This window comes from Anabrus simplex, chromosome 4, assembly GCF_040414725.1.
Source record: "Anabrus simplex isolate iqAnaSimp1 chromosome 4, ASM4041472v1, whole genome shotgun sequence".
NCBI classification, from domain to species: Eukaryota; Metazoa; Arthropoda; class Insecta; order Orthoptera; family Tettigoniidae; genus Anabrus; species Anabrus simplex.
In genome coordinates, this window is record NC_090268.1 from 219,324,338 (window position 1) to 219,336,852 (window position 12,515).

General features: G+C 39.4%; 1 protein-coding gene across 2 annotated transcripts in view; it reads right to left on the reverse strand.

Moving 5' to 3' along the window:
- The window catches only part of LOC136871785 (venom dipeptidyl peptidase 4), a 174,961-nt gene that overhangs the window by 69,365 nt on the left and 93,081 nt on the right, over nucleotides 1-12,515 (reverse strand). For both annotated transcript variants that reach the window (XM_067145369.2, XM_067145370.2), the window contains one exon: nucleotides 301-470. In XM_067145369.2, the coding sequence (XP_067001470.2) occupies nucleotides 301-470 (170 nt within the window). The remainder of the gene's footprint in view (nucleotides 1-300; nucleotides 471-12,515) is intronic.

Sequence of the window (12,515 nt, forward strand, 5' to 3'; positions counted from 1 at the left end):
GGTGAAACCTGATGCCTGCACATAGCCTACTCCTGTCGAACTTTGCATATGATCCAAACAATCTGCTGTAGTCTTTACTTCTCCCATACTTCACCATCAAGAGCGTCATATGGCCTCCCTCCATATCAACATTGCGGACAGGTTTGGAATTTTGTATGGGCTTTTTGCACGCAATCTAGTGATTAGAAATTGTATACCAGCATCTCTCCTACGCTGCTGGCCAACATTCTGATGGTAAAAATGTTTTTCAACTAACGGGACTCGGCACAGTGTGAGCTTTACTTTCATATCAAGCTTTACCTTGGGATAACGCATTTGTACATGTCGCGGATACTGGAAGTCCAGTCTGCCTGCTGGGCCATACAGTGGCACGTATGAAGGAACAATTCCACTGTCGTTGAAGGTGACAAACGCAAGACGTTTTCCATTGGGCGACGGGTAAGTGGCACTCTCAGACTTCAACACAGACTCTGAAACATAAAGTAAGTTTGGCACATGGTAATTCAGTGTTGACAAGGAAACTACATCAATCAATCAACAATAATCTGCAATTAGGGCTGTCACCCAGATGACATATTCCCTACAAATTGCTAACCTAATATTTTCTTAAATGCTTTCAAAGAACTTGGAAATTCATTGAACATTTGCCGTGATAAATTTTCCCAATCCCTTACTCCTCATCCTATAAATTAATATTTGCCCCAATTTATCCTCTCAAATTCCAACATTATCTTCATATTATGATTTTTCCAACATTTAAAAGCTCCAATCAAGATTCTTCATCAATTATTATAATATTATTATATTTGCCTTTATTCACAGTGGCAAGGTTAGGACTCATGGTTCTGTCTTGCACTTAACCACTCCCATTACAAACTAGAAGTAACACGAGACAAAATATGAAGGCGGATCAAATATAAACGGGAATTTGAATGTACCACTGCTGTTAGTAATAACACTACTGAGCTCGATAGCTGCAGTTGCTTAAGTGCGGTCAGTATCCAGTAATCGGGAGATAGTGGGTTTGAACCCCATTGTCGGCAGCCCTGAAGATGGTTTTCCGTGATTTTCCATTTTCACACCAGGCAAATGCTGGGGCTGTACCTTAATTAAGGCCACAGCCGATTCCTTCCCATTCCTAGGCCTTTCCTATCCCATCGTCGCCAAAAGACCTATCTGTGTCAGTGCAACGTAAAGCGACTGACCTGCGAATTCAAACTTTCCGATCATTGCATGAAGTTTACATAGTGATCTTCTATATTTCGGGCATGCTGATTTCATAACTGAAGTCCGTTTTCCCCTATCGCATCAGGGTTTTGTGCAAATTCAGAATGAATATTTGATAAATGGGCAGCATGCACACATGCAAGATTACTATTATCACATGTAAACAACGCTTCTTATTATTTTCACCCATCTGAACACTCCTATCTTACACTGATATATCATGAACATAACATAAAGATATGTAGTGTATTGTGTTAACAGATTTGTAGAAAAACACAGCCAAATGAACCAAAATTTACCATGCATTAAGCCTCATAACATACTGAGAATGGTAAGTCTACGGTTTCAATTCTGCAATGTCTTACCTTAGTATAAGAAACGTCTTCACCTTGCTTTACATGTGTGAGGAGTAGTTGGACCTTCTCTCTTTAGTAACCAGCAGTAATGTGCCAGCATGTTTTTTCCATTTCGCTTGACATCTGCGTTCCATTTCTTGTAGATCCTGATGGAATCTTTCTCCTTGCTCTTTGCTCAGCATTCCTAGGTTCTCAGGGAAATAGTCCAGATGTGAATGTAACATGAGCACTTTCATTTGTTTGTAGTCTGAATCCTTTGTGTTTCCAAGAAAGTTTTTGACCACATTTCAAAATGCTGTCCATGCCAATCGCTCTGCAGCCCACATAACATCTTCAAAATTAGCATCAGAAAGAAGTTTTCTGATATCTGGACCTGTGAAAATACCCTCCTTGATTTTGGAATTACTGATGCCTGGGAATCGATGACACAGGTACTGAAATCATTCACCTTCATTGTTTAGGGCCTTAACGAATTGTGAATCCAGTGATGTAAACTTGCTCGACAGTCCCACTCACACAGAAAGCAGGGGTGCTTTATGTAACCTCCTTGTAAACCTAACAGAATAGAAATCACTGGTTCCTGGTACTTCTGTTTACACAACAGCATTTCAAGATTTCCATATGTTCCTCACATAAAAACTGAATGAGCAGTGGGAATGGATGCAAGTTTGTTTTCATTGTGAAGAAGGATGCACTTCAAACCATTGCTTGGAGGTGTCGATGAAAAGTCTCCAGTCAATAGAGTCGTACTGTGGTGCTCCTAGTTTTAAGATAACCTCCGGAATGTTGTTGCGGTACACCAAGGATCCCTCTTCAGAAAAGAAGGGTGTAAATTCTTGTTTGCGATGTCTGTACCAATAGTACATTATCTCCGGTGCCAACATGTCCCTTTCACGAAGTCTAGACCCAAGTAACTTGGCAGATTCTTTTGTAAGGCCAAGATCTCAAACAAAGTCATTTAATGCACTTTGCTCGAACAGTCTCGGTTCTTTTTCAACACATTCAGGGGAGAAATCACAGTCAAAGTTAGTGCCCACCATTTCTGCATCAGATTCAGAAGAGGGACAATCCTGTAAATGTCCTTGACGCTGTGGTACTGGTGTATCAGGGCCATGAGGAACGGGTAAAATTGCAGATCGAATATTGCTTGGATACACAATGTTACCTTTGTTGCTGCTGTTAAATACCTTCACATTCACAGATCGGAAGTAGCAGTGAGTACTGTGGTCTGGGGGTTCTCACCACACCATTGGAATACCGAATGGCAATGCAGTTTGCTTACCATTCACCCATTGCCGTAACTGCTCTATACAGGATCTACAAGCCTTAAGTGGTGCCCACGGCTTGTCTTGGTCTCCAAGTTTCAAGCCAACGTAGGCATATTAGACCTTTCTCACGAACTGGGTTATATTGTACCGCTGTCTCATCGGCACGGAACTTCCACATACATAGCAGAATGTATCTGGATTGTTCTTGCAGCCACGTTGTGGCATGTTGATAGATGCAAGTTCAATAAAAATATTAACACAGTACATCACTCACATATAGAACGCTTATGAAGACAAAAATCTCTTTTCAATAGCAAGCAAAACACAACTCAGACTGTCACGGATGAAGTACAACGAGAGAATGATGCCACTCAGCCAAAACCGTGTGTTGCTGGCTATGTTGTACATAGTTGCTGGATCTGCACTCTGAGCGTGATAATACAGGACTACAAGATGGCTGAAGGATGTCGAATTAATAAAAACTAAAATAATTGAAGAATATGGAAATCTAAATTAAAGCAACACCCTTCCTAACAACGTAAGAAGTGCATTAGTGCATGTCATGAAATAAATGTAATGTAGGATTTTTGAGAAAATGAGGTGTGATGGGGAAAAATTAACATCGGATTCTGATTCAGGATGCAGAAGTGACCGTAAAAAGCAACACAGGATGGAGGCAATGAAACCATCACAGGACTGTAATTCTGAGGTGGGGTTTTAGCAGGATGTTGGTGGGGGTGTCTGGAGAAGGTGTTTGTGTGCGCGAACGATGGTGGAGAGTTGGGCTGCTTCAGTACACCACGAGTGAGTAAGAGGTGCATATGAAATGCATCATTATCAAATTTCTTGCAAAAGAGGGCACCAAACCTTCCAAAATTTTGAGACGACTCTGGGCACAGTTTGGGGAAGAAACATTTTCGCAGACTCGAGTGTATGAGTGGGCTAAAAAATTTGTGGCAGGAAGAGAAGCCTGAAAAATGAACCTCATGAAAGGAGACCATGGACAAGCATCACTGCAGACAACATTGGTGCCTTTCGTGACATTATTGGTGAAGATCAGCGAATAGAAATTTAGCAAATTGTTTTAGCCATAGGAATAAGTTATCGAAGTGTTCAAATCATCATCCGAGATGAACTCCATTTCAGAAAATTGTCTGCTGGGTGGGCTCCTCATCTCTTCAACTAGGAACAAAAACCCTTATGCCAGGAAGTTTGTCAGAGACCCCTGCGTCACTACGAGGAGGAAGAAGAGGATTTCTTGCATTGTATTGTGACTTGTAATGAAATTTGGGTGCATCATTACACCCCAGAGTCAAAGTAAGCAAGTATGGAGCAGCAGCGAAGAGACGAAGCAGGTCCAATCATGGCGAAACATGCCCAGCTGCTGGAAAGGTGTTTGCAACCATTTCCTGGGATTCTGCAGGTGTTTTGCTGGGGGATATTCTTCACAGACAAAAGACAATTAATGCAGCCTATTACTGTTGCCTTTTAGATGTAGCAAAAGCTCCATATCACAACAAGTGACTCCGGTAACCAATCTGAAACATCATTCTATTCTCCATGACAATGCAAGGCCACATACTGCTGCTTTAACACAGGAAAAAACTGGAGGAAATTCACTGGACTCCTCTGGAACACCTTCTGTACAGTCCATAATTATCTCCCTGTGACTACCATTTGTTTGGACCACTGAAATGAGACCTAGGAGGACAGCAGTTCGATAATGATGCAAATGTAGAAGAGCTCATGCGTAACTGGCTCCGCACATGTCTCTCTTTTTTCTATCAGGACGGCATAAAAAACTTACCAATCCAATGGAGAAAATGTGTATCGAAGGCAGGACACTATGCAGAAAAGTTATCTCTATATGTGAGTTTTTTTGTTGATGTAATAATTTAAAAGCTTCCCATTTATATTTGATCTGCCCTTGTATAAGCTCAATAAATATTCTTAGTCGTATGTGAAACCTATTGTTACAAATTAAAAGTTGAATGACACAAAATAACATAAGCACAGTAAACATACATTCACACACACATTCACTCCACAAGATTCATTTAGAAGAGATAAAAGAATTTCAGCTTTTTATGAATCTTGTCTTGGCTGTAAAATAACTGAGGATGGAAGGAGTATGGGAGAGATAAAGAGTGGTATTGTTCAAGCTAAGATCGCTTTTATGCAGAAGAAGAAGTTACCATGTAGCAATAAACTCAGTCTACTCCTTCGTATAACAATCCTACATGCATTTATTTGGACTGTTCTATTGTAAACCTCAGAAACATGGACAATGAACAAACGTTTGTGTAAAGTATCTTGGAGCCTTTAAAATGTGGTGTTTCCATAGGATCATTAAAGTCTCATGGATAGAAAAGGTGACAAATACCGAGGTACTGCACAAGGTAAATCAGAAGAGAACTGATTCGCAAAAGACATCTTTCTTGGTGGGGTCACACCTTATGCCATTCTCAGCTTATGACAATTATTGTTGAAGGATTCATTAAGGGAAAGCAACCTCGAGGAAGATGAAGATATACATATCTCAAGCAAATCCAGAAAAATACCTGAATGGGAATCTACATAGCAAAGAAAAGGGCTGCAAACAACCGTACAGCTTGGCATCATTTTCTCACAGCCAACCAGTCTACGGATGAATACTTGATGATGATATATAATATCTTAGCTGTTACCTTAGGTTTTGCTCGTGAGGATTTTGAAATTTGATAAAATTAACCGTTCCTCGGTACTGCACTAAGACATTATCTGAAAATCCCTAAAGTATAAAAACTGACCAAAATATTGTGTTTCATTTACCCCAGAATCTCTTTGTAAATCACATTTTTGGTATTGCCTTTTGGGGCTAAGATGACCAGGTTACTAGCAGAGCTAACTCTGAAACATGCGACATGGAACTCTACATGTGAACTCTCAAGTCAAAATAAAAATAAAAAGTGTTTCTTTTATTTTTAAAGGAGATTCCAAATATCTATTTCCACATCTGTAACATTTTTAGTTTTTTAGATATAATTACCCCTGATAAAAATTATTCAACTCCTTCCTCATTTATTTTCACCACCGTTAAGTGGCTTTTTCTGAAACAAAAAAAAAAAAAAAAAAAAAAAAAAAAAAAAAAAAAAAAAAAAAAAAGAAATCCCTTATTTTTAAAGGAGATTCCAAACACCAATTTTAATGTCTGTAACATCTTCAGTTTTTTTTAGATATAAGTATCATCATAAAAACAATTCAACTCTTTCACTTCTTCTTGGCCAAGCTGAGTGGTTCAGCCAGTTGAGGCTCTGGTCTTCTGAACCCAACTTGGCAGGGTCGATCCTGGCTCATTCTGGTGGTATTTGAAGGTGCTCAAATACGTCAGCCTCTTGTCTATAGATTTACTGGCACATAAAAGATCTCCTGCGGGACTAAATTCCGACACCTCAGCATCTCCAAAAACCATAAAAGTAGTTAGTGGGACGTAAAGCAAATAACATTAAATCATTAAATTCTTCACTTCTTTCCACCACCACTCCTCTTAAGCAAACTTCCCAAAATAAAAAAATATGTGTTTCTTTATTTTTAAAGGAGATTCCTAATAAGCCTACCATTTTTCACATCTGTAACATGTTGAGTTTATGAGATGTACTGCAGATACACTCATTTTAAAAAATTACCCATTTTTTCAATTCTGTTCACCCCCCTTGAGGGGAATTTCTGAACACAAGAAATATGTGTTTATTTATTTTTAAAGGAGGTTCAAAATACCATTTTTCACTTCTGTAACATCTTCAGTTTTTGAGATATATGTATCCTCATAAAAGGAATTCAACTCCTTCACTTCCAGAAATCAAAAATAGGTCTTTCTTTATTTTTAAAGGAGATTCCAGGTACCAAATTTCACGTTTGTAACATATTCAGTTTTTGAGATATATGTATCCTCATAAAAAGAATTCAACACCTTCCTCACTTTTTTCATGCCCCTCAACCCTTAAGTGGATTTTATGAAAACAAAAAATTGTGTTTCATTATTTTTAAAGGAGATTCCAAATACCACTTTTCACGTCCGTAACATGTTAGGTTTTTGTGATATATTGTAGATATACTCATTATAAAAATGTACCCACTTTTCAATTCTTTTCAAGTCCGTTAAGTGGATTTTCCAAAAACAAAAAAATACGTGTTTCTCTAATTTTAAAGGAGATTCCAAACACCAATTTTAATGTCTGTAACATCTTCAGATTTTTAGATATAAGTATCCTCATAAAAACAATTCAACTCCTTCTTCACTTCTTCTTGGCCAAGCTGAGAGGCTCAGACGGTTGAGGCGCTGGCCTTCTGACCCCAACTTGGCAGGTTCGATCCTGGCTCAGTCTGGTGGTATTTGAAGGTGCTCAAATACGTCAGCCTCTTGTTGGTAGATTTACTGGCACATAAAAGACCTCCTGCAGGACTAAATTCCAACACCTCAGCGTCTCCGAAAACCATAAAAGTAGTTAGAGGGACGTAAAGCAAATAACATTAAATCATTAAATTCTTCACTTATTTTTATCCCCTCTTAAATGAACTTTCCAAAAACAAAAAATTATATGTTTCTTTATTTTTAAAGGAGATTCCAAACACCAATTTTCATGTCTTTAAATTGTTCATTTTGTTCATTTTAAAAATTCACCCCCAAAAATCGTTCCTTAGTGAGCACCTACACTGTAATATACATGAATCCTCAAATTTTGAATTATGTTATGTCCAGTAGTTTTGGCTCAGCAATGATGAATCGGTCAGTCAGTCAGTCAGTCAGTCAGTCAGTCAGGACATGTTATTTTATACATATAGATCTTCACCTCAGAAAATGTTGTTTGTAAAGACAAGTCGTAAGTTACATGTATACAATAAAGGACTCATAATTCCATTTCGGTTGGTGCATTCATTTCAATGAGCTTGGCAGACTGATATGTAATAGCAACTTCTGGCTCAGTGAGGAAAGCAGCGGGAAATTACCTCACTCCTCATTTCCCTAGTATGCTTCTTCAGTGATTCCTAGGCTATCTATGACAGCTGTTGGCGGAACTGTGGAGGATCAAACCAGCCTTCGGGCTGAAAATACCCAACATACACAATTCCATTTCAGTGAATGGAATACGGTATATAAATATTTTAGACATACTTCCCTCAACACATGTTCCCAGCTAATGTTGGTGGCTAGACAACAGCAATATCTATTTTCAGCATAAATCTAGAAATTGATGGAGGTACAAAATTGAGTTTCAATGAGTGCTGATGAGATGGTTCAAGGTCTAGTAGTAACGTTGGGGCATGTGATTTTGGTAGAAACAAAAAGGAACAAGCTTTGACCAAGACAGGTTGGATAGGAAAGATGAAAGTGAGGAGAGTCACATAAGTAAGTGGAAGCAATGCCAGACTCAGCTAAGGGAATAACCCTCCCAAGTTGAGGGTCCGTGGTAGGTTTCCCATGTTAGTCACCTTTTTCAACATTTCCCTACCCACAAGAGAAATTCTTAGAGTCTGGTAGAAGTCAATCAGTTTGTTCCCCCTATGTTGGGGATACCGCAGCTACATTATTATTTTATTTAGCGACATTGTTATTTTATTTAGCGCATGACTTACTGTACATAAAGCACAAACCAATGGGGAATAAACAAAGAAAAGTAAACAAGTTCATGATGGGCACTTTCCAGCAGCCCTTAAAATTTACAGTTCAGATTCTTGAGCCATTCAATTATATCAGGTGTCACACCAATAAAATCATGTCTCTTGGTCTGGGTAACATCTGATTGGACACTCAAAAGTGAAGTGGTAGATTGTCTGATGGTCAATCCTACAGTTGCAGACAGCTGATGGTTTTCAACCCTGTTTATATGCCAAGGCAGCATAGCATCCATGATTAGTGCGTATCCAGTTTAATTGGGGTCTTAACTGAAGGGGTAGCTGGAATCCCAGGGGCCTTGTATTATGATGTTTGACTCATTACTTTTGTGGAGGTGCCTTGGTGGACGATTCTTCATTCCATTTCTGCTGTAGTTTGAAGTTGTTTACTGAGTGAATGAACCCTGCTGATATTTGTGGGTATTTTGAAGCTGTTTGGTGATGTAATATCATATGATCCAAAATATCATCACTGATTGGTAACTGTGGGTTGGACACAATTTTTTTATATTCTCGTTTTAAGCTGTTTTTTCTCCTAAGACGTGGAAGAGCAAAATCACAGAGAGTTGGTAACCAGTAAACTGGGGTGGATTTGTATTCAGTGATGGAGTAAATTAGGCCAAGTGCAGTTGTCTTCAGTTTAGCAGCTTCTAGTTTAGCTGAGGTCTGAAAAAAATGGTGTTGACGGTATGTCAAGGATCTGTCCAGTGTCACACCCAAATATTTAGGGTGTTTATTGTGGTGAAGCTGTACGCCATTAAAGACAACCGATAGTTCCCTGTTTGTAAACTTGTTACTCAGATGGAAGCAACTTACTTGAGATTTTGTCATATTAGGGCAGAGTTTCCATTTTTTGAAATAGTCAGCCAGTATGGCCAGGTCAGTCATCAAGGTTTCCTCAGTCACAGTAAAGGATCGATGTTGTGTGGTTATGGTCCAGTCGTCAGCATAGCCAAATTTCCAGCTGGAGGTTTGCGGTATGTCATGTAAATAAAGGTTAAAAAGGAATGGTGCAAGAACAGATCCTTGTGCCAGACCATTGCTTAGTTGAACTGCCTGCTGGTTTTGTTGTTCAAATGTACTGTGAACAATCTATTACTCAGAAAACTATTTATTATGTTTACTACTTTCCTGCAGGGTACTACATTTAGTAGTTTGTAAACAAGTCCTTCCCTCCAAACAGCGTCATATGGCTTTGACAAGTTGTAACTTACTTGTATCTTTCCAATCACTAATATCGACAAGAAACTGGAGGAGAGGCATGACAGAACCAAAGAGTAACGTGGTGGTGGCCCACTTAGGAGTGCCTACATTGTAGCCGGGGAGAAGAAGATACAACTTTACCTCTCGACAATCCATTAAAAAACTTAGAACCGATTTACATGGGGTCACTTTTAGTGATCAATCTCTGCCACAGCCACTGGCTACTTTTAGAAATATTTGGGAGAAAATGGGTGAATTTACACAGTTCCACAGCAGTGGCTAGGGTGGCTTGCCCTCGCAACCAGTGTCTGAGGCAGCAGCAGCAGCAGCATTAGTAGTACAGTAGTACTAGTAGTAGTAGTACTAGTAGTAGAAATAGTAGTAGAAAGCTGTTTAGCATTGATGCGTTTAGATGGGACCACAGCTACCAGCCTCTGCAGCAATTTTTGTTGTTCTAGTCTGCCCCACATAATATAATCGTACTTTTGCTCTCAAAAATATTTATGTTGTACACCCTGGTTTACAGGATACAGTCCATGAAATGTGTTATGGTATATATAACTGTCTGAAGTTGGTCTCTTAAGATCAGATCTGGATCAAAGCTTCCCATCCTGCCTTATTGGAGACTTTGTTACCTGTGTGTAAGCATCTAATTAATGTTGCACTTTGGTCCAGTAATATTCCATGAATCACTGTACTATACAATCATAATAGTCTGTAGCTTGTACATTGGAAGACTTACTACTTTCTTCAACTCTACAACTTTCTTAATTCATGTCTTTTTTGGACTTTTAAGATCGAGTCCTTACCTAAGAACTACATTTGGAACCATCAAAATTGAGCAGGTGTCATGGCTAGTACTGGTACACGACATACAGTACTTGACCTATGCCGAAAGTAAAGAAAGCCAAATAGCAGTGGATTGTATGTTTAGTCAATGAATGAAATATTTACTGTATATTTCTTGTGTACTGATAAAGAGACTATGGAACAAGCGTGACATAACATTTGTTCCAATCTGGACCCCAGCATTGAGGAAAGAGATGTGAATGTAACAAATGCAACATAACAGTTGTCTGGGTAGTTCCAGGCACAAACCACTGCTGCCATGAAGGTTGTAGGGAGATTGAAATCCTTGGTCACTTACTGGCATTCTGCTCCAAAGGTGAACTTCAGAAGAATAACAGAGATCATCACGTACGACCAACACTAGCATCCCCACTGCACTCCAGAAAGTGACAAGTTTTTGAAGAGATTCACCGTGTGTCATCCGTTAGTTCCAACAGAAGAGTAGACATTGCAGCAATAAACCAAAAGCTACGTGTGGCCTGTGTGTTAGAACTCCTTCCAACAGGTAAAGGAGGTTATTAAAGAGAAAAATATGCGCCATGTCTTCCATACCTGAGTGATTGTTTCAACACCCTACCATGGGAGGTGTATTGATTACACTTCAGTACAAAATGTGTGTTTGGCATCCTGTCCAAAATGGATTCCTTTGCAGAATTCCTGCATGATAAGGAAATCTCTGAGCATCACTATTTGTATTTTTAGGTATTAGAAATTGTTCCATTTATTTAGAACTGATTTGGTGGTATTATATCAGATTTTTATTAACATTTTTAATAATTTTGTAGCCGTTCTGAACCCTTGCAGTCAGCTGTTAGTACAGTGAGACAAATATAATTATTAAATCTCTCATATTAGGTAACTTTATTTTTATTATAAATGTAGGATAATTTTATGATGATTTTGTCAGATATTATTAGTCTGATTTTAATACCATTAGGGTATTTAGGAGGAAGAAAAGAATAAGACAGAAGAAACTGTGGACTCCTCTTAATGATCTTACAGCCGTGCGGTTAGGAGCGCGCAGCTGTGAGCTTGCATCCGGGAGATAGTGGGTTCGAATCCCACTGTCGGCAGCCCTGAAGATGGTTTCCGTGGTTTCCCATTTTCAGACCAGGCAAATGCTGGGGCTGTACCTTAATTAAGGCCACGGCTGCTTCCTTCCCATTCCTAGGGCTTTCCTATTCCATCGTCACCATAAGGCCTATCTGTGTCGGTGCGACATAAAGCAAAAAAAAAAAAAGATCTTACAACAGCAAATCAAAAGGTAAATTACACTTCCAAGTTAAGGCCAACTGTGAAACCACCTACATATAGGCAACATGGCTGTGACAACAAACAAAGTAAGTTCACTTTTCCACATAGTCCCTAAGAGACTGTAAACATTTCTCGGAACGGTCAACCAACCTTTTGATTCCGAATGCGTAGAAATCACCTCCAGCGCTATGTAACCACCTGGAGACAGCTGCTTTCACCTCCTCATCATTTTGGAATTGTCGTCCACCGAGATCCCTTTTCAGCTTACCGAACACATGATAATTGCATGGCGTTAAGTATGGACTGTACGGAGGATGTTGCCATACCTCCCACTTGAATCCCTGCAGCAGTTCGAACTTTTGGCTGGCCGTGTGAGGTGTTGCATTATCGTGCAACAGAATCACACTGGCGCTCAATTTTCCCCGCTGCTTTTCTTTAATTGCTTTACACAACTGGTTCAACGTTTGACAACACAAAACCGAGTTGATTGCTGTGCCTTTCGGCACCACACCCTCCATGTGAAAGAACACTGATGCCGTTAACTTTCCTGCTGAAGGTTGACCTTGGCCTTCTTTTGTGGTAGTGTTGTTGTGGTGTGCACCCATTCCATCGATGTTCTCTTTGTTTTGGGGGTGAAGTTGAGGACCCACGTTTCATCCCCTGTAGATGATTCACCACTACAGAAACTTGTTGGCCTCTACAGAAT